Source organism: Callorhinchus milii, unplaced genomic scaffold, assembly GCF_018977255.1.
Source record: "Callorhinchus milii isolate IMCB2004 unplaced genomic scaffold, IMCB_Cmil_1.0 Scaffold15, whole genome shotgun sequence".
Classification (NCBI taxonomy): Eukaryota; Metazoa; Chordata; class Chondrichthyes; order Chimaeriformes; family Callorhinchidae; genus Callorhinchus; species Callorhinchus milii.
In genome coordinates this window covers 13,984,439-14,007,100 of record NW_024704756.1, presented here as the reverse complement: position 1 = coordinate 14,007,100, position 22,662 = coordinate 13,984,439, and the positions used below count along the sequence as shown (strand labels likewise).

The window sequence follows — 22,662 nt, the reverse complement described above, 5'->3', positions numbered from 1 at the left end:
GCAATGGCTGTTCACTGACTGCACATTCCCTGTTACTCTACACTGCCCCTGAAACAAAATCATGCTGGCGTGATCCAGTGAATCGTGACTTTACTTGGAGAGCGCTTGCAGCCTGGTTGCTAGGCAGTACAGATCATACAAACTTCAGTGCATTTCTCGAGTATCCAAACACTAGCAATTGATTCTCGCGTTGATTATGTAATAATAATCCTTGCATTTGATGTGGTGCCTTCTCATTATCTAAAAAGTGTATTTGTAGGCAAGGTCAGTGGTCAATTTGTGTTCAGCAAATTGCTCCACAAATAGTTATCACGCTAATGGCCTATTTTTTGAACTGGGGGATTGTTGGCCAGGAGATGGGTAGGAACGCCCTATTCTGGGATCTTTAACGTCCACCTGAAAAAACAGATGGGAACGTTAGTTTAATCTTAACCAAGGCTGGCACTTTGGGCAATTCAGCACTCCCCAGCTGTGCATTGGAGTGTCAGCATAGGCCCTTGACTTAGAATGAGGTCAAAGTCTTGATGTGGGTTTGAACCCACAACCTTCCGAAAACTAGAAGACTAGGCTGACACCAAAGATTTCATGTATGCCAACAGTCGTTTATGGATAAATGAATGGACTTGTATTTTTAGCTGAAACAAAAACAGTAGTCGCTGGGAGCACTCAGCAGGTCAGGCAGAACCTATGGAGAAAGCAAAGTGAGTCAACATTTCGGTTCCAAAACCCTTCATCCACAACCGTTCTGACGAAGGGTGAAGAGTGTTCCCAGCGACTTCTGTTTTTGTTTCAGATTTCCAGCATCTGCAGTATTTTGCGTTTTGTGTTTTTAGCTGTTGGATGAAGGCTTCACTAAGAATGTTTTTGGCTGAGGAGTATATTGGTATGGGATGTTTTTATTCATGTGCTAGTAAAATGTGTCAAAATGCATTCGTGGTCAAATCCACTGAAAATTCTAGATCCACTACCTTGTCAATTGACGTGCACTGTGGTATAATTTTCCTCCCATTGTTTTCAATTACGTACACTAACTTCCTTCTTTGAGTCCATTTCAGAAATTTGACTAATAATGGGTTTGGGACTTGAGTATTAGCAGCTGTTCTGCCTTCTTTGGGTTATCTGAACTCAAGAGATAAAGATTTTTATTTATGAGTGTTGTATAAATCACGTTAATAATTCTGCCATCAAAATTCTTTATTCCTTTAGGTTCATATTGCCCTCAGTTCTGCATCATTATTGATCTTTGTGTCTCCACCACATTTCATAAACCTCTCTCCAACATTCACCTGCTTCCGTTCAGTTCTTTTAATTTAGCCCTTAATTTTATTTCAGCTTGAAGCTGTAATTACTTGTACGTGCTCTATGCTTGTCAGTCTGGAGTTCTTAAATTTATGATTTAATTCCCCTCACCTCTGTCTTTCGTCCTGGTAAACTCCCCCAGTGAAAGAAGTCATTCCAAAGCTGTACTGCATCCATGACCTTAGCACCTTTGAGCAGCAATGAGCGTTTTGTGTGTGTGTGTGTGTGTGTGTGTGTGTGTGTCGCCTACAAAATACAGTCAATCCACTTTCCGGTGCAGTCTATCCTTTACATAATAAGGCACTATATCAAATACAAGGATTATTATTATATGTGGCAGTAATATTCTCCATCTCCTCTTTTTATACTCCAGTAGTTCCCACCATTTACCATTGGTTTGTATTTGTAATCCAACTTGCAAAAAAGCTTTGAGACATCTCGAAGGTGTGATAAGGCGCTATGTCAAATACAAGGAATATTGTTAGTATAATCAGTAGACAGAGAAATCAGGAAGACTGCCCCCTTTCAGATCTAATTCAGTGCTTCAAGAATGAGCTATTTGTGGTAATAAATTCACTCCTTAAAGCAGGTATGTGTTACCTCCGAGTTCAGATGTGTAATGCGTCAAAGGTAAATTGCATTGTATTGTGCTACATTTTTATTGTGCCTTTCACATGGAAACGCTATCTCAAAGTGCTTCACACAGCTAGCTGTTCACCCGAGCTTGAGAATGGGAAGGGTGGGAAATGACCAAAAGTACGGTGGAAGGGGTGTACGTGTTGAGGCTGGCTTTGAAAGTGGGAGCGGTGGGGGTGTGGCAGGGTCGGGTGAGTCAGAGAGACTCCAAGAGAGAGTTCCAGAGAGCAGGGGCAGAATTGCGGAAAGCGGCCCCACCAAACCAAATTTCTGATGTGCAGCAACCAATTGACTGAGGAGGAATGTGCTAAGTGAACTCTTCCTACTTATGGTCCTTTTGCACTGCACGGTGGAAATCTAAGCGAATTGGGGTTGCGTCAAATCAATATAAATATGAAAGCCTTTAGCTTCGTCCAAGGTTTCTTCACTCACATGAAAAAAGTACTTGATGATTTATTTCTCTTGCTTGGATATCTTTTATAGCTTGCAATGCCTGATTTGCTGCTGCTTCAAAAATTAAGTGTGAACCTTTAAAAAATAACTGGATAAAGATTAATACTGCACTTTTTAAACAAAAACTTCTGATTTCATGCTGCTTTCATGCAATAATGTCAATGAAAAACATACCTCTGTTATACGGTCTGCCAGCGATTCTTTTTGCTATGGCTATACTGATGGCTTTGAGAATATCTGCTTGTTAAAAGTATTGCATCGAAATGGAGATTTTAGTGTTAGTACCACACTGTTGCAATATCAGATTTCCCCCATTGGAAGGTGCAAGTGAGGTGAAATAGCAGTTTAATCAGTGTTTGAGTTAAGAGAGACCTGAGTTCAATTCCAGGCAGGGCGAAACCTTGGGCAAGTTTCCTTACTCCACACGCCTAATAATAATCCCTCCAAAAAAACAAAAAACAATAATAAAATTGGTCATTTTCAATATACGACTGTTTGTGGGACATTGCTGTGCGCAATTGGCTGCCGCGTTCGCCCACAAATATACAGTCAATTCACTTTACAGTGTGTTCTGTGAAGCGCTTTGGGACGTCCTCCCGACGTGAAAAGCGCTATATCAAATGCAAGGATTATTATTAACTGTATCTCTCTGCCTCCACCCTTGGCTCCAGGACCACTGACAGAATGTCCTGGAAGAGAGCTAATTTTCTTCAGTTGACCATCAACAAGACCGAGGCTCTCCTGACTGGCTCCTGTCAGCTCTTCCTCACCTGAGGTGCTGACAGCATCACCATCCATGGTTGCACACTCCACCTTGCTAAGCCAGTCCGAACCTTGGTGTCTTGTCTGACCCTCAACTATCCTTTCTACCCCACATCTACGCCACCATCTCACACCGCAGGCCGCTGGCTGAACTATGAAAACTCATTGCTTGTCGGCCTCCCCAACTCCTCCCTCCAGAGGCTACAGATCATCCAGAACTCTGCAGCCCGCGTCCTCTCCCGCACCAGGTTCCATGACCCTATCACCCCCATCCTCGCCCGACTCCACTGGCTTCCCATCACACAGAGGATACAGTTCAAGATCCTGCTCCTCACCTTCAAAGCCCTCCATGGTCTTTCTCCCCCCCTGACCTCTGCGACCCTCTAACCGCCCACCATCCTGCCTGCTCCCTCCGCTCAGAGGGCTCCGGCCTGCTTCATGTCCCCCGCCTCACTTGCCCCGCTATTGGTGGGTGGGCATTCTGCCACTCTGCCCCCACCGGCTGGAACTCCATCCCACAAACCCTGCGCCTCGCCCCCTCCCTTGCCTCCTTCAAGACCCATCTCAAGACTCTCCTCTTCGACTGTGCTTTTGATCTCCCTGCTTCTGTTGTTGTTGTTGTTGTTGTTGGTATCTATTGGGTCTTATGTCAACAGAGTTTGGAAATTAAAAATAACTTTGAGAAACCCATTGAGAATTTTTGACGTGATCAGCCACTGCATGAAATGCGTGAATTAATATGAGGTTTTCTATTGTGAATGAACTGCTCCGCCCTGTTAAACATCTGTAACTGTTGGCCTGGCCTCAGACGGTCATCGGTTACTGTTTACACTCTGCAAATTTTAACACCTGTAACTAGGTGATTCCAGCTGTTCACTTTTGTAATCCTTATACTCATGGTGAATCTTACAAATACAATGGCATCCTTTTCTGTTATGCTCGTGTTCATGACGTCTGGGTGTGGATCAGTCGCAAGGCGGTACTTGGCACAGGATCAAACATTTCACAGCTCAAAATACCTGGGGAAAATAAAAGTGCTACAAATTTCTAGGAGTCTGGAAACTGATTTTTTTTCCCCCCTCCTGCTACCTCCTCCTTTTCCTAAAGGCTTTTTGGTAGTCAAGGTGCCCATTCTTCATAGGTTTGCATCAGTGGTCTGGTTGAGAATGCCCGGCATTGAAGTTTTATTTTGTTCTCACCGCACATACACACCCTTGCACTTTCCAGCAGTGTTCATTCCATGACCGAATTTGGGTCAGGAGAAAATCAGAGATATGGGGAGATTATGGTTGAGAGTGAGGACCTTAGATTGATTCACTGAGTCAAGGAATTGAGCGAGGACTGGGATAATGGGCATGGAAATTTCAGATCAATTTTAGCTAAATTTATGGACAGTGGAGTTAAGGAGACCAGTGAAGAGTACATTTGAAAGATCTATGCTAGAGGCGACTACAGGCGTGAATAAGGGTTTCGGGGGCATTTGGTTGCAAAGCGCTATTTTATCCCACCATTACAATAAAACTGGAATTCCTCACTTGTGAAAATATCTGTGCAGTTTTCGGGCAGAGCTGGGAGTGAAACTCTTCTTGTATTTCCCTAGGATAGTGCTCGTTTACTCAAGAAGCAAACAGAGTTCAGAATGAATGAGATTATGCATTGTTTTAACCAACTTTAGGTAGATTCCCACTTCAGCCAAGTTACAAAGCAGACAGTTTAGATATAAGAATAGTGGATGAGTCACAAAGTCCATAACCCACAATTGGCTGTTGTAGTACTGAAATGATGGGAAAATCCTGGCTTCCTACACACTCCAAGTGGCCTCTTCATTCCATATCATTTTTATACAATAAAAAATTGTACTCGTTGCAGCTTTGCTTGCAAATTGGCTGCCCCGTTTCATCCACAAAACATACAGTCAATTCACTTTACAGTATATTCTGTGAAGTGCTTTGAGATGTCTTGATAAGACGCTATATCATATGCAAGGATTATTACTGTTATACAAGCAGTGTGATATTTATCTTTTAGAAGAGACTAGTTTTATCTGTTTGATTATGAAAAATGTATTTTTACTTCATTGTTTAGACAGGCACAAGCTCCAGTACTGAGGAGAATTAACCCTATGATATTAACCCCCCTCTTTTCCTACACAGGTAAAAGTCGGCTATTTGACTTGGACCATGAGAGGGAACGAGAGTTAAAACTAGATTCACCTGGATCTTGAAGTGAAGGAAAAAAATCTCCACTCCTATTTTCCCCTCAACAACCCAGTGGAAGCGGCTCCTGTTAAAAACAGTTGATGCTACTTTAATTATCTGCTTCAGAAAATAATTTGTTAGGTTTCTGCTTCAATACATTATTGCAGATTATAGGACAAGGCAAAATGGACTTCCATGAGCCACAATGATTTCTCTTCTACTGGGCCCAGGTTGGTTTTGTCTTGGGGGGGAGAGGGGAGAAATCCAGAGCTAAACGTGGAGATGAAATAATATTCTTGGGATTTCAGACTTTTATTTCATTAACTATGGCTTACGGTTATATTGCACTTTCCTTCAGGATATAGTGTGGATAAGTTCAGGACAGGGTGGGTTTTGTGTGGCTGTGAAAAGAACCAACTTGTTGACCTACTCAGACTTTGTCTCAGTTTATTTTTAATGGTTTATCATCAAGGGTATCTTAAATGTTAAAGGAAACATTTATGTTGCATCGTTTCCCCCGCAAAGAACCTATAAGGTCTGCACTGTGCGTTGTAATCTTCAAAGTGTGTAAAAACCTGACAATGCACAGTGACTCAGTTAGCTTTAATAGCATAGCAAATTCTTACACCATAGAGATGCGACTGACATAACAATTCCATTGGGAGGAAAGAGGGGTTGGGGTGGGGAGAGTGGGACCAATTGAGATGGAACAATAGTTAATTATTTTTGTCATTATACGTGCAGATTTGAAAGCTGGAAAACCAGCATGATTCATGGAAGTGTAACATGCCCAGGAGATGCGTTTAAATTTTTTCCCAAAAGTGTTGAAATCGTTTATGTTATTTTTCTTTAAAAATACAAACATTTTGGTCAATCTGTCTACAATAGTTTTCCTCTGTATTGTCATACAACGGCAGAAAATTAACATGCGCTGCCCTGCTGAGGACCTAACTTATGAAATTACTGGCAGAGATAGACGTCATTGAAACGGCTGAGGAACAGAACACAGCCTTTGTTGCCTGAGGTCTGTTGCGTCATAGCTGTGGGCGGACGCTAGTGTAATAAAAGGGGAAGGAGTGGTAATCCCCATAGCACGAGTCACACACACACAGCTTGCCAGAGCAGAAGAAAGCACGTCGCACAGCTTCCTATCTAGAAATGGATTGCAAGAGCCACAAAGTGTCCTTTATTCCTGCACTTTGAGCTGTTTTATGTATGTGAGTACACAGACAATGTACCGTATTTTCAACACGAGAGTCACAGGACGTTAAAACCTTTTTTTTTTAAGTTTAAATTTTTTTTAAATAGAAATAATGGCTTGGTTCATTTGGCTTCAATTTTTATAATCAGATTCAAATGCTTACTCGCAGTCCCTCAGTTGAAGAGGCAATTTGAATGCAGTTGAGGGGGTTGTGCACTGTCTATTAGCGGCAGTACATGCTGCTACGTTATTGCCAGCTTGATAAAGCATTAGTTTAAATTTACGCAGGCTATGGTTAGGGGTCATGGAAGATACCCACTGACAACCTAATGTTTGAGATTTCTGATGATGCATTTAACAAATCATATGCGCTTGATGGAGTCGACAAAAAGTAGCTGGAAAATTATATGTCCCCATGAATTAACCCAAACTGGAGGCTCAATTCTGCAGCTAGTCAATTGAGTTGAATGGATTTGACCTTATCGTTCCAGAGGTTTTGTTTTCTTGTAAATCTTGCACAATAGGTTCTGTTGCACTTTTATACCAGAGTGCAGCTATTAGGGTTGAGGACGTTGATGGTATTTCAACATGTTAGGAGTTTAATCATTAGTTTTGTTTCGTTTGTAGACTGCTTTGCAGTTCAGCCTTTTTACCAAGCGAGTATGGCAATTAAGAAAACTGCATTGATTTTATCCGCATGTTATTCTCTACAGGAAATGAGTTAGTTCTGAGGCTAGGAATGAATGAAGTTGAGTGTAAAAGCCTTGGCTGTAAAACCAATGAAATTTAAGACATGTTCGTTGCTCCAAAAAGTGTATCTGTATTTGGATCAATCTGTTTCTTAGTGTTCAAAACCGATTGTCAAGAATATCGCTATTTTGATTTTTGTGTATGTGTATTGTGTATAAGTGTCGGTTCTTGAAGGTATTACAGGGCAGCTTTAAGGTCTAGAATTGTCGGGCGTTTTAAACTGAAACGAGTTTGTGCTATGAGGGTAATCTTCTTACAATATAGGGAAGTGGTTCAAATTGCTGAGTGTGCTTCAAAACATTAATTTTCTTCAATCCTTTGGGTTTGGGAGATGGTGTTGGAATACTAGTGTCAGGTGTACTGTGTGAAAGAGATGGTCTTTTGTAATCTGCAGTTTGTTAGTCAACTTAAACATGGAGTTGTGAACGTGTCGTGCAGTCACATTAGCAGGACAGCTGGTCTCTCAAAGCTTGCTGTTGAGAAATTAGTGTTCTTCCAGCCAACTGGTGAGATCCTCAGCCTCCTCCTGTGTGAATAGCAGCGAGCTGATCGTAGAAGAGCCAGTGAGTGAGGTAATAGGACATTAAACGGCATAAGTGACCACTTGTAAAAACACAAATACTGACCTTGCAGTTGGTTGGATGAGGAAGAGAATTAATGCAAGATATTTTGTCTCCCTTTTGCTTATTTAAAAAAAAACATTCGCTTTGTTCCTAATCAATTTTGTCTTGTAAAGCGTTTTGTGAATGTGTTTATTGTGCCCGAAAGAGATTACATAGGTGTACGTTTATTATTCATATCAATCACGATAAACACAAAAGTTACGATGTTCAAAGTAACACAACGGCTGGAAGAAACTCATGTTGAAAAATATTTCTATGGTGAACTTATCTGCCTTGCAGTTCCTTATCACTTCAATATTAAACTAAGTACAGTATGTAGAAGCTGGAATATCAATATCCCAGTTACTTATTCAACGCTGTTTATATACAATATAGTGTCTCCTCACATAGTGGAGCACGTTTAATATTTATTCTTGATAGTCCTTAAGAGAATGAATCAGTGAAACCTCATGTGTTTTAATTGTAGATCGATTCTATAAAAGTTGCACAGATTTGCATACGAAGGAACCAAAATAGAGTAGATTTGCATGATATTTTCTCTGCCTCGTGTTGCTTTCCTTGTAAGTGACTCCCTGAGCGTTGGCCATGGTTATGACGTGTATATTCCATTCATATGACCGACCTATGCAGGAGTTTTGATATTTGTATCAACCACCGCTGGAGGCTGCTCTCGAGTCATATGTTCAGTTGCCCTTTATTTCTGCAACATTTTGATGGTATCGTTCTTTGTAACACGCATCACCTCAGTTACCGGTGTTGCCCAACACAGCCATGGAAATGCGAGCAGACAACCTTGACTATTTATTTGTAAGTGTGATTTTAATGCCCATTTAAAAAAAAAAAAATCTCTGGTACCAAACATCGTTATTGTACCAAGTTTGGATTTTTTTTCAGTTTAAATTATTTTTTGTTCCGGTTGTCGGTCAAGCAGCCCTATATGAGGCATCACCACAAGCCCCCAAATGATATACTCTCTTTTTTTTTTTAGTTTACTGTTTGGGGGAAATTTTAACCTTTTGAGTTTTGCCGCAGCAGTTTTCTAGAGTACTGTAAATTGCAGTGGTAGTGTGTAGTTTGTAGGGGAACCCAACAGACAGTTGGCACACAGTAATGTCGCACAAACAGCCGAGAAGTTAATGATCATTTCGAAATGGGGGCATTTGTTGGCCCCAGGACACCAGGAGAAACCGGGATCTTTCCCGTCCACCCGAATAGGCAGACGGGACATCGGTTTTACCATCTCATCCGAAGGACGGCCTTTGGAATGTCAACCTTTGGAATGTCAGACCAGAGCGTCTTATTGAGGGGCGGCATTTAATTTTTTTTTAAAAAAAAACACGCTATGGTTGCATAACGGGTTGCCCAGAAATGGAAAAGGAAAAGTTCTGCTTATGGGATACTCTCTTCCTGAATTCACTTCTGTTATGCAATAAATAGCCAGTTCTGGCACAGTTACTCGCCTCTGCCTCCACCCCCCCCCCGCCCCCGCCCCCGTAACTTCCTGTTAGTTGTAACTATCTTTTCCTGTCAGATAAGGATTGATCAGTACTGTGTCAACAGAATTGAGAAACAGAAATGATTGACGCTATGTGCATCTATTACCAGGTGGCGTTCAAATGAGCTCTTTTTTGCTAACTGACTTGTGACTCGGCTCTTTCTTGGGCAGTGAATCAGTGATGGGGAAGTCAGAGCAAAGTAATTCTTACTTCCTTATTGGAAACTCTCAATTGCACCTGACTGGCTGACTCGCTGTGAGTTTACTCGTGGTCACGAATGAAAAGTTAACAGAGTTCCATCCTTTAAATCGGCACAGCCTGAGTTGTCCACGATGTGGCTGCAGAGGTAATCCACCTAAAGATGCAGCTCTTAGCAAGGCAGCTTTGAAATACACAATTTACTTTTAAACTTTTAAACTTCTCCCAAATGTCTTTCTCCTCTGCATGCCCCCGACTCTGCTGGAGTCTGGCAAAGTGGCTTGTCTTCGTATTGGAGACTTATTTGGGACGTCCTCTCGATGTGAACGGCACTATACAAACGTAATTTGTTGTTTGGTATTGGTATTGGCTGTGAGGGTGCTATTTGCTGAGTCTGATTCTGTTCTTGTCAAAAACTCTGCACGTGCGCTGCAGCAGCAGAGAAGAGTTTAGTGATCTGGTATAGCTATTCTGGATTTGTTTATTCACCCATCCTCAATCAAAGGTGCTCAATCAAGGCCAATTCTAACCCTTTCATTATCCCACTGAAGTGCTGTTGTGATATTTCGCAATCACCTGATGAATGCTGAGTCCTTGAGGTTTTGAAATTGAGATCTTATAAATTTGTAAGGACGAGGAAGCAGGTTATTCTGTAATATTAATGTAAAGATCTAAACTAGAACATTTGCTTCTGTTGGCCGCAAATTAACACAAATGTGAGTGTATTATCTTAATGTCTTTATAGTTCCCAAATTGTAAGGCGTATTTTTAGTGGTTTCTTCAATTTTTTTGAACAGAACTGTCTTATCTGTCTTCCCCAGGATTACATACTATCTCTCTGTTCCCCTGAACATAAGAAGTGTGAGAGGCTAACAGCAACGCTGCGGAAACAATTGATTGACTTGAAGGATTCCATTGAATATGAAAGCCAAGCTGTACTGGAAATCAAGGAGAACACTGTAGAGATAACAGGAGGACAGATTAACGTAATGACAGCCTGGTCTATGCTTGAGAAGCTGAGTATGGAGACTAGTTCCTCCAAACAGAACAGGCGCGCTCATGTAGAACCAGGCGACTGCAGCGCTGAATCCGAGGACTGGACAAGTTCTGAGAGTGAGTCCGAACAAATCCTCAACAGGAAGAAAGAGACTGAGACCCTGAACAAGCCACATAGGCAGCTGTGCCGGTCCCCTTGTCTCGAACGGCCCATTCTCTCCAAAGGTTGTGTCCTACATGACCTTCCTAGTCAGGACAGTAAATCCAAACCTGATGATGGGTGCAAGACTCCTAATTTAGACAAGGAATACCAGGCAAAGATGGATTTTGCCTTAAAGCTAGGATATTCAGGAGAACAGATACAGACCGTGCTCAACAAACTAGGTTCAGATGCTCTCATCAACGACATTTTAGCAGAACTTGTCAGACTTGGGAACAAAAGTGAATCTGAGCCACAGCAGAGCGGGCTGAGTAGCACAGGTACTCTCGTGTCCAGGGGACAGTGTGCGAAAGAAATCACAAGCCCGGAGCTGTCTTTGGAAGATGAAGTTGTGGATGATTCGAACAACCTACGACCCATCGTGATTGATGGAAGCAACGTGGCCATGAGGTATTTTAAAATTTGATCACATTAACCAATGCTTGCTAAGTTCCTATCACTGGCTCCCTATCACAGAACAAATTGACTTTGTGTACATGTCACCATGCCCTGGCATCTCTCTATCTTTCCGACCTGCTTACTCCCCACTCCAGCCTCCTCTTTATCCCTCACCCCCCCCTCTTGCCCTTTCACAATCTGTGACCATGCTTTCAGCCACTAACCTCAGAAATTTTTGAACTCTCCTCTAATCCCTCCTCCGTACCCCGCCTTCCCCTTTCTCAGATCACGAGTGAAGTGCTTCCTCTTCAACTGTGCTTACTGTCACCTCCACTCTTCCCCCGGTTCGGTGCCAGGCTCCACCACTGTTAATTGCTCTGAGATAGTGCCCAGCGTGAAGGGCCCTATATAAAGGCAATAGTCGTTTTTGTATGTTTGAACGTTTTCTCTGAATGCAATTGACATTGACTATGGCTCACATTACACATGCACATTTTCCATTGTATTAAGATTTAAGGGTTTCATCCATTTTCATAACTTAAGACCGTTACATGTCTGAGTTGAGCTTTCCACCTTGTAAGGCATGTTAGGTTATGAAATGCAGCTCTATGTTCTGACTGTAAGATGTGCTACATGCAGTATATTACATTATAATGTAAAAACCATGAATACACAAGCAGGTAAAGTTTATGTACTGCACTTGTGTGACTTTACAGATGAATGTGCAGAATAGCACAGATTGGCTTTAACTTTTTATGCTTGCGGTTATGTTTTTTTAATGAGTAACAATTACGCGCATGAGATGTTAAATCAATGATCAGCTCCGGTATCTAATAAATTAGGACATCTTTAGAGATCAAAATGATTTCCAATATTTCCTTTCTTCACCACTACCTGAATCAAATATTTAAACCTTTAGCTTGAGTTAAATGGCATTACATTAGGTATTTAAAATAAACTTGAAAGGTAACTTTATTGTCTCGTTGCAATCTATCCGTGATTACCATTCAGTATATTGTAAAGGCCTTTTTGTATTTCATCTACATCATGCACATTGGGGTCTCACTTCGCATCACCTCTCCTGTTCCTTACATTGCCCATCCGAAGCTCCTATATATGTACCATAGATTTATGAACATCGTGGACTGATGCAATAGCTCCTTCTAGGAAATAAAGTCTGGGAATCGAGAAATAGCACCAAAGGGAAAAAGGATGGAGAGAGAGAGATGTCCTCCCATCTATTCTCTTTTATCCTGTATCCCTGATGAGAAACGGCATTATTATTTTACTTGCTTACTGTGGTTAGATAACGGTGTATTGACATTCTGCTGCGAGTGCAAAAGCAATTTGTTCAGAGATGAAAGAGAGAAAAAAAATCCTGAGGCTCTATAAATGTTAGATGTGTATCGGTTGTATAATATCCCAGATGGGTTTATTTTTACACACGACGTGTTATTCTGGAGAGAGTAATGAATTCCTCCCACAAGGCCTACGCACAGTGATGCTGATCCTGATGTCATCTGGGTTTTCCCTGTCTTTCAAGGTAGCTGATCTGAAGAGGGTGGGCAGCAGCATCTGCTTTTGATAACCTAATGTTCTAGGGTGACTGAGCAGACCGCTCAGGTCCCAGCCTCACAAGAAAAAAATTCTGCATCACAATTTAGCTTCATCTCTTCAGCAATTTTTGTCGATTTCTAATTTTTTTTGATCTCCAATTATTTCCAGCGTCTGAAATTCATTTAACTTTTAAGATGATCAGTGCCCCCCCAGTGAAAAATAGTGTACTCAGTCCTTTTTTTCAATAAAAATCCAATCATTATCCTGTAAGTCTCATAGGAGGGGATATGAAGAAATTGTAATAAATGAAATCCTCTCATGTTTCCTTCTTCTCTCTCCCGTCCCGTCCCCCCACCACCCCATTTTCCCGGTGGAAAAGAATCATCAATGCTTTACAATTACATTGGAAATGTAAAATGCTCTCTCTCCACCCGGTCTGCCCCCACTCCGCATAACGGGAATCCTTAGTCATCTCACAATTACATTTGGAGCCTAACGTCAGCTTGCACAGATCGTAATACGATGGATTGATTAAATTATTTCTGGTTGCAGCCATGGAAACAAGGAGGTGTTCTCCTGCCTTGGGATTCAGCTGGCCGTGGAATGGTTCCTGGAAAAAGGGCATAAAGACATCACAGTGTTTGTTCCTGCCTGGAGGAAAGAGCAGTCCAGGCCGGATGCACCCATTACAGGTAATTAGACTCGTCGCAAGGCGATAGATATTCCCACGATCTGATCGTTCGAAAATATGCGCTCAGTACTTCCTTGCTCAGCTCTTCCTCCGACTACAGGGATTCCCTGCAAAAGTCTTTCTTGTTTGTGGTCGAATAATATTAGGTTTCTTAACTATAACTTTTTATTGTATTTCTGTAGATCAAGAAATATTGCGTAAGCTTGAGAAGGAGAAAATTCTGGTCTTCACCCCATCTCGTCGGGTGCAAGGAAGGAGAGTGGTGTGTTATGATGATCGGTTCATAGTCAAGTTGGCTTTCGACTCCGAAGGCATTATTGTGTCAAATGACAACTACAGGGACTTGCAGAACGAGAAGCCTGAGTGGAAGAAATTCATCGAGGAACGTCTTCTAATGTATTCGTTTGTGAATGACAAGTGAGTGTTGCAAACCTAAGCCCTTTGAGATTACAAGATTGACATGAATTACATATTCAGTAATTACAGGATTTTTAGGAACCATTCCACAGTCAGCTGAATCCCAAGGCAGGAGAACTGTATGTGACTAACTGTACGCTCCCTCCTTATTGCCAGGTTCATGCCACCCGATGATCCTTTGGGACGTCATGGTCCAAGCTTGGATAACTTCCTACGAAAACGCCCTGTTATTCCAGAACACAAGAAGCAACCCTGCCCGTATGGTAAGCATCGGTGACTTGCTACAAGACCTGTAAACCTTTTCACTTCTTTGTGGTAGCTTTAATCACATTTTCCAAAAAGCAAATGCATTTAGTTGTATATAGGGTTCATACACCAGAACAAAGTTTCTGTAAGATATCAAAAAGCTGGGTGCGCTCTCACCTTTGTGGCAGAAAGTTGTGGGTACAAGACCCACATTGGGACTTGAACTAATTGTCCAGGTTGAAGCTTCAGTGCAGGCGGTTGCAATGTGTAATCCTCTTTGAGGTGCATTGGAAGGCCCCCTTCTCTGGGAAATTCTTTTCCTGCTCTTACGTATTGTATTGAGAGGCAATGACTGTCTTACTATGGGAGGGGTGGAAATCGTGACTGCTGTGTGGCGGTGTGGGATGCTTTGTGTGATTGTGTGCACGTTTAGTTCACTCTGTTAATATGCATGGCTACAACATTTGTATAGCGCCTTTCATGTCGGGGGGACTTCCCAAGGCGCTGCACAGACAGAGTTACAGACCCGAGTTGGGGGTCGGGCAGCAGGTGAAGCAGGGAGATCGAAAGTACGGTCGACTGAGCATTTAATGCATAAGGTATATGCTCATCAAAGTGTGGTGAAATAAATAAATTAGGGGAAATCAACTATTCATTTAAATTAAATGCTCAACTGTCAACGTGTTCAGGGGAATGTTTGCTTCGTTGACTTTGGTCCTTACGTGTATTCTGGTTTGTGGTTTGACAGGAAAGAAGTGCACGTATGGACACAAATGTAAATACTACCATCCAGAACGTGTTAACCAGCCACAGAGATCAGTAGCCGATGAGCTCCGTGCCAGTGCAAAGCTGTCTGCCGTAAAAACCATGAGCGAAGGAGCCCTGGCTAAGTGCGGGATTGCCATAACTGGGGTCAAAGGGGAAATCGGCTCTGAAATCAAGCGCGTCGCTCCAAAGCGCCAGTCTGACCCAAGCATCCGGTCTGTCGCCTGCGACCCAGAGGAGAGGTTGGAGAGGCTAACGCCAGCCCGCAGACTGGAGACCAACTCCGTGCCTTCTTTGGTCTCTGCAACAAGTGTTCCGGCGTTTCAGCCCAACAAAGGCCATGCAGCCGTCGGCCTGAGCACCAGGTCGGCCAGCAGCCCAGTGCCGTATTCTAAGCAATTTACCCATCAGAAATCCTCACAAGAGCAGGCGTCCAGTGTGCATTATCCGCCCATTCTCGTAACCAACAGTCACGGGAATTCCGTGAACTATACGGAACCCTATCCTAAATACGATTCGCTTGTGGACACTGGCTATTGCTCCATGATGAGTGACTTTTCAAACTTAAGCTTAAACAGTATGTGTAACCACGAGAATTATTATGGTCTGGATTCAGACCACAGTATGTATACCAGGAACACGAGCTCTCACTCAGACTCCTGCGTCACAAGCAACGACTCCTATTCCTCTTTTGGCGACTTGGCGTACCTGGGCTCTGTAGAAGGTCCAGAGGACAATGTGAAAGTCCATCAGCCCCAGGCGCAGAGCAGGCTGCAGCCCTTTATTCATGGCTATCATGAACCTATAACAAGAGTGCAGAGTTATGGACCCGAGGAGCCAAAGCAGCCCCAGCGCAAACAATCCATCTCCCATCTAGCTCCTCACATGCAACATCCCTCCATTAGTGCTCGCTCCAGTTGTCCTGGGGACTACCCTGTTCCTCCAAACATTCACCCATCTTCTGCTAACCAGCCAGGCCGGGCTCTGGTGATGACTAGGCTGGACAGTATTTCTGATTCTCGACTGTACGAGAGCAACCCAATGAGGCAGAGAAGACCTCCTCTATGCCGGGAACAACATACCAGCTGGGACCACCTGCCGTGCGTCACAGATTCCTACAGATACCCTTCGTATCCGTTGACTAATAATCTCATGCAGCCCTCTTATAACCCCGGAATGTTCCGGAGCATGCCGGAGAAGATCGAGCAGATCTGGCGGTCGCCATGGCAGGGGGGGACTGTCGACCACCGAGATCACCAGACCATCCAGGAACACCAGTACCAGACGTATCGTAACCTGTGTAACATCTTCCCAGCGGATATTGTCCTCGCTGTGATGGAGAAGAACCCCCACGTAATCGATCCACAGCAGCTGGCTGCAGAGATCGTGGCCAAGCAGTTGCGTTGTGGACGGTAGAAGCTGACTGTTAGAAACGCTGAGGGTAATTCATATTGATAGGACAAACAAAAGGAATGTCAATTTAATTAATGCACAACATTTGTGAAATAAGAGCTAATCCTCTGGGTCTTAAGATGGTTGAATAATAACCAGGTTGGTTATCTGTAAGAGTTGAGGCTTCTTTGAAGACGATGTGAATACCTTGCATCCTGCCTTATTCTGACTTTTTATAATTCTTTCGGTAGTTTAGCTTGTACTTCAATCATCGCCTTTTTGGGCTGTTAACTGCAAACGAGGAACTTAGATATCTAAATCCTTGCTCCCTTTGGTCAGTCGTACAACTTGAAATTTTAAGTATGATACAAGTTCACAGTGGAAGTAAACACACGAACGAATTACAGAATATCGAATGCATGTAAGGTATCCCATTTTCTTCTGGGTTTCTCAACCACACACGGAAAGAGAACTCTTGGGATAAGGCACTAATCATTTCCTTTATTGTCTATGTTGGCCAATAATCTCCTTTGAGGGCGGGAATCTTGCAGCCAAATGCCTTTTTAAAGCATTACTTTGTCTTTCGGCTGCTCTGATGTGCCGCTCTTTAAAGCAATGTATATTTATTATTGCTGAACTCTGACAAGCTTGATATGTTTCAAGCTCGGTCTTGTTGACAAAAAAAGTTTTTTCATGAAAGTTGAGAAGGTCCTTTTCGGGCCTTTTGTTTCTTCATGAGAAGGTCTGACACTGCCTAAATGTTTCTTCCTGTGAAACACGTGGATTGTGAGGCTGCAGTCAGGGTTGTTTCTGGCATTTTGCTAATGGCTTGCCACACTGCTGTGTACTTGTTTCTATTTCCTATGAAGGTGACATCAGTCGTATGTCAGCGTTTCCCCGTGCATTTGGTTTTTTTTAAGTTTAAAAACGATCAATTTCTTACAAAGTTGAATGCGTCCAAATTGACTTACCAGCTTTTCCCAGTGCGTTTTAATTTACACAATGCACTTCATTGGTACTTTTCGGGCCTCTAAAATGTTGAAACTGTAACAACGTGTATCCACTAAAATGCAGAGCAAGTACCCAACAAACTTTCTCCAATACTCTTGTCTGCGAAGGCAGATTTTTCTTATGGTTAATATTTGAATCATAATCACTTGGATTGTATATCTGAAACTCACTTGTGGCTTTCATTTCAACGCAGCAAACAGCAATGCCTGGAATGATCAGAAATGACCTTTGTTTGTTGATACAAATTGTATCTCTTTTCTTGATTGTAGAAAAATTATTTATGAAATGTACAGTTATCATCAGTAGAATTAGCTTTATCAAATCTTGCCACAATGTTTGTGACACTGTGTGTCACTGGGAGTAGCCCATGGATATGTATGAATTTTTACCGGGCACCATAGTGTGTAGGCCTTTTTAATTCATGTTGTTTGGATGTGCACACACATATTGTGTACAGTATTAGCACTATAATTCGTCTTTATTGCAATGGATTTGTAGGACTTAAAAATATTGTTACCAATAGCTCAATGCAGTCGGGGATTTGTTTTTATCCCGATGTTTTGAGTGCAAATTTACACTGACCATTCGCCCGACTCTCTCTGCTTGTTAAACTGAGACTATAGCCAACTTTAAATACCACCATCAGATGAATAAATTCCAGATTCCCTTATCTGTCCTAACCATACAAACTCTAATATCACAGGTATATTTACCTAACAGCAGGACTGAGTAGCGTGCTCTTTATTTCTCTGCCCAGAGACGGGCCATTTTGTGTCTGCAATTCCATCCTTCAAACCCTGTTGAGTTTTGTTTTTAATTAATATGGTGCTCAAATGGAAGATACTGGGACTCTTAAGCTCCCAACATTCAGATTGGCAATTGGGAGCTTCAGCTCTAAGCTCAAAATAGTATGCACTCAATTCTTCAATCGGACGGTTATTCACTCTGTGCCCAGACACTGCAAGTGTAAAGATTCTCGAGGCACTGCCACACAAGTACCGAATGTCTTTCCTGACATTATTGCTCCTCTCCCTGTGTCTGACTGTGTAATCGAGCGGGATTTTGTCACCCTTCCGAATATTTATCAAAAACAAAGGTAGATCATGAATTAAGTTTAGTCACCTTAATGGAAACAATATTTTTTTGGCCTTATTACCTGTGTACCCCCAACAAATTATCCTAATGCAGAGGGTTCCTGTCTTCTGTAGAGAAACTTTTGAACAATGTTTCTTTAAAAGAAATGTACGTTGAGTTTTAAGCTGCAGCCTCCTTTTGTTTGGTCTGTTTAAATAAGATTTTTGGGCTAACAAATGGCCAAGTCTCTCCATTGCTTCTTTACACAGTAAGGAAGCAATGTCACAGTAGCCCTGCTTTGTGATTCACTAATGGTTAAGGGTTGTGTCAATTCTAAACGGTTCAGTTTGGAGAGAATTGTGTATGTAGAACTACCAACAAGTTACCACACAGGGTTTGAAGTTTTCTGATGAACCCAATCAAAATAAGTGCTGCGGCTTTAAACAGGACAGTGTTGATATTCAAAAGGTGGTTTTAATAATAGATTTACATGTAACATCTTGCATTTCCCATGTGCAAAGCTTTAGAGACCCTCCACAGGGCAAGGTACAAGGCCTTCCCACGCTTCATGTGAATGGTTCTCTTTGCATTCGGGATGCAGTGTAAGATGGTCTCTTCGAGCAGTTACAAAGGTCAGCTCCATCTTCGGAGTAAAATACAAGTATTTGAATGCAAACACTGTTGATGAGGGAGAATGCTCGTATATAACCTCTATAGTTCATAAAGCGGACTATGTAAAAAGCTTGTAAAAATAATTTAGCTTGGTTAACTGCTTTCTCTTTGCTTCCTATCTGGAGTCTGTACATGTTCCCAGGTAGAGGATGATCTAATATGCATAAGAAGTGTATCATATTTGGTGAAACATGTTTGAAGATATCATTATGTTATGTTGTAGAGTACCATTGTCCGGTTTGCGTAATATGTAGCCTGTTATTGTGCTATAAATATTAAGTAGTTTTATTGAACTAGTTTAGCTTTGTTCTGTTCCTTATAAAATGAACATGTTGGCTTTTAACTGTAGTAAAACAAAAACTCTTTGGGTTCGTTGACCCAAACAAAATGTAAGTCTTAATGACAAAGTGTCTCTGTCTCCTTGAGAATTAAAAACGAAGGCAGATGTGTTTTGGAGCAATCTATATGATCAATACTTTTAATGTATGATGCGTATGGACAATGTGTGTCAATTGTGCCATGTGTTGGATAGTGTAATTATGCTTTTAACTTCAAAACCCAGCTCGCAGTAGCTGATATTTCAATAGTGTTGAGAACCATAACAAAGCTGCTACAATTTGAAATTTCTGTCACCAAGTGTTGTGACTGATATTGGGAGAGAAACGAAAGTTCTTGTATTTTATTTGATATCTTAGCAGCTTGTGTAAAGTGTATATTTAATTTCAAAAAGGGTGCATTTGTTATGAAGCACTCCATGACTTGTACATAGAGATCACTACATTATAATACGTGCACCCATTAATTTCTAAACTTTTATTCTACAAATAGGCTTATTTTAGTGGCTTGCTTCTGGTGAACGATCTGGTATTTCTGTAACATCAGAATTTGCTTTAAAGTGTCCTTTAAAAAGCATTATGCTTAGAAGTTTAGAATTTTTCAGCGGCCCTACTCCGACTATAGTTACACAGAAGTTAGATTTCGCTTTGAAAAAATGACACGATTCTAGATCAAGTATATATTGGATAATTAATAATTAGTGAGTACACCCATCATTAGCAGGGTAATTACAAGAATTCACATTGATTTACGTGCCTTTTTTCAAACAAGATTATGTACTCAGACAGCTTCAAGTGGCTTTGTTTTGGTGCATTAGAATGTGTTCTGCAATGAGAATGTTGTAATTTTACAAAGTATCTGACATTTGCATGGAATAAAGGTTATCACTAGCAAATACTGCCATAAACAGGTTCACATCTGTTACCAGTGCCAAAATGTAAACCGTTTGCTCTGAATTTTTTTAAACATTTAATTTTACTACACATTATTTGTGCTACCTGGATTCAATAAAAGCTACTTTTGTCTGGAAGATGGTTTTCAGCGTTTTATTTACACTGACCTTTTTGCAGCACGGTAAAACGTACGGCTCGGTGGGTCTTATTCTATAGAAATGTATGGCTTCAAAATGAAAACTTCTAAAGGTTGCGTATTGATCCTTTTGTTGCTACTGATGATTTCATCCCGTTGGTCTGAATCCACAAGCACATAAATCATGTTTGGAGCATTATTCTTTGAAAACACAGTCACAAGCATATGGTTTTGAAAGAATATGATGTATCTGAATCAAAGTTTCCTCAACTCAATGTTTGAGTGCTTCAAACATCTTAATAATAATAATAATAATAATCCTTGCATTTGATATAGCGCTTTTCACGTCGGGAGGATGTCCCAAAGCGCTTCACAGGACACACTGAAAAGTGAATTGACTGTATATTTGTGGGCTAACGCGGCAGCCAATTGCGCACAGCAATGTCCCACAAACAGTCGTAGATTGAAAATGACCAATTTATTATTGTTTTTTGGTTTTGGAGGGATTATTATTAGGCTCTGTGTGGAGTAAGGAAACTTGCCCAAGGTTTCGCCCTCTGCCTGGAATTGAACTCAGGTCTCTCTTAACTCAAACACTGATTAAACTGCTATTTCTCTACCAAATAGCTAAGTTGGTAAAGGTATTGCACATGCAGAACAAAGCCCCAAGGAAGGTCCATGTTGGGGGTTGCCCGATTTCAGGGCAGCAGCTGTGCTAGAATTGACCACAACATGCTGGAGTTAATAGGAAAAACACTCCCAGCACTCACTCTGATCATGCCCTTGCATTGGGGTCGGGTGATGACAGTGAGCTTTATTCCTGACACTCCTGTCTGAGGTCACACACGAGAAGACTCAGAACGCAACTTGGACAAAGCACTGGAAGGCTGCCAGCACCTCAGAAATCGTAACTCAGTATGATTCAGTACACTCGAGAGGAAAAAAGTGGAATAAATGGAAGAGTCAGCCCTGATCCGTTTCACCATATATTGCGACATCACTTAAAAAGTCCCGATATCCTTTGCTCGCCGGTTTAAATTTATAAAGGGTGACTCACTGACCTTGAGGTTAATAGCAACTGTAGGCACTGACTAGTCTGATCTTTACGTAGGATTTCTTGAACAACTTTGGAAGAATACTGTATTCGGATCATTCTTACTCTGAGCAAATCAGTTATCTCCTCTTACAAAATATTACATTGATGCACAGAGATATTTTAAGTAGACAAATGAAACCGCAAAGTAGTGAAAGCAGCTTAGTACTGAATGATGTAAAATGTGCTTAAGAGTTCTCAAACAATACATTTCTAAAGACAGACTATTTATAACCCCTCCATTTACGAAATGAGTTCTCCCAAGACTTGTCTATCAAGACACATGCATTGTGCTCGATTAAGTGAAGGAATCAAGACTACACTCAAAAACAAATTATTGCACTGTGCATTGGAAGTTCATTATTTATTAAGTTCCATAATGTTTTGAGTCAGTTTCACTCAGAATTCTTAACACAGGCAAGTTGCATTAAGAGAATATTATGGAACATTAACACTTTTAAAATCAACCTGATAAGGTTCATCAAACTATACACACAAAAAAAAACACAGAAGCCACAAAAAAGATGATAAACTTACATTTAAAACCTTGGTAAATATGGCTGATTTATAGAAAAAAATCTTAAGCAATAATGTAAGTTATTATTGTAACGTATCTGCACTGAACAAACATCTGTGGCAATATTACATTCATAAATACAGATTCTTCTTTCAACACTGCAAATGGGAGAATTCTTTTTGTTCAATCGACAGGTCTCAAAGGAATTTTAGATAAAAAGCCCCCATGGCTTTATTTCAATAAAAATGAATTTCCCAGCAAGCTAACATTTACTTGCTCGGAACAACACTGACCTGGTTTAATGAGTTAAAGACCTGGCTGCCCAATATCTTCATATCAATATCTTCATTGCAGCTTCAAAGTGACCATTGCCTGTATTTTTCTAATACTGCAGCGAGAGAAAATCAAACCATTGTCAAACACCTTAATTTCCGACAAGTTACCCAACTGGGGGCTTCAATATGTCACTTCAAATAACTCCATGCAGCTGCTAAAAACTTAAAAGGCTGTATCAAACACTCACACACAGGCACAGGTGACAAGGAGAAGAGTTATTTTTGAGAAAGTGGCACATCTTGGGTGTGGAAATGTATTTGAAGAACAGAATCTTTAAGACAGGAAATGGCATCACCAACACTGGGCTTTCGATGGG

At 41.4% G+C, this 22,662-nt stretch overlaps 1 protein-coding gene across 4 annotated transcripts in view; it reads left to right on the top strand.

The window, feature by feature from the left end:
• The window catches only part of zc3h12b (zinc finger CCCH-type containing 12B), a 32,186-nt gene extending 11,785 nt beyond the window's left edge, over positions 1-20,401 (top strand). For 2 of the 4 annotated variants that reach the window (XM_042340639.1, XM_007893493.2), the window contains exons 2-6: positions 10,438-11,222; positions 13,320-13,459; positions 13,641-13,875; positions 14,032-14,138; positions 14,870-20,401. In XM_042340639.1, the coding sequence (XP_042196573.1) occupies positions 10,606-11,222; positions 13,320-13,459; positions 13,641-13,875; positions 14,032-14,138; positions 14,870-16,302 (2,532 nt within the window). In that variant the 5' untranslated portion in view covers positions 10,438-10,605 and the 3' untranslated portion in view covers positions 16,303-20,401. Of the gene's footprint in view, positions 1-6,343; positions 6,566-10,437; positions 11,223-13,319; positions 13,460-13,640; positions 13,876-14,031; positions 14,139-14,869 lie in introns of those variants that run through there. The other 2 variants (XM_007893478.2, XM_007893484.2) reach the window with 2 other exon arrangements.
• The last annotated feature ends 2,261 nt before the right edge of the window (positions 20,402-22,662 follow it).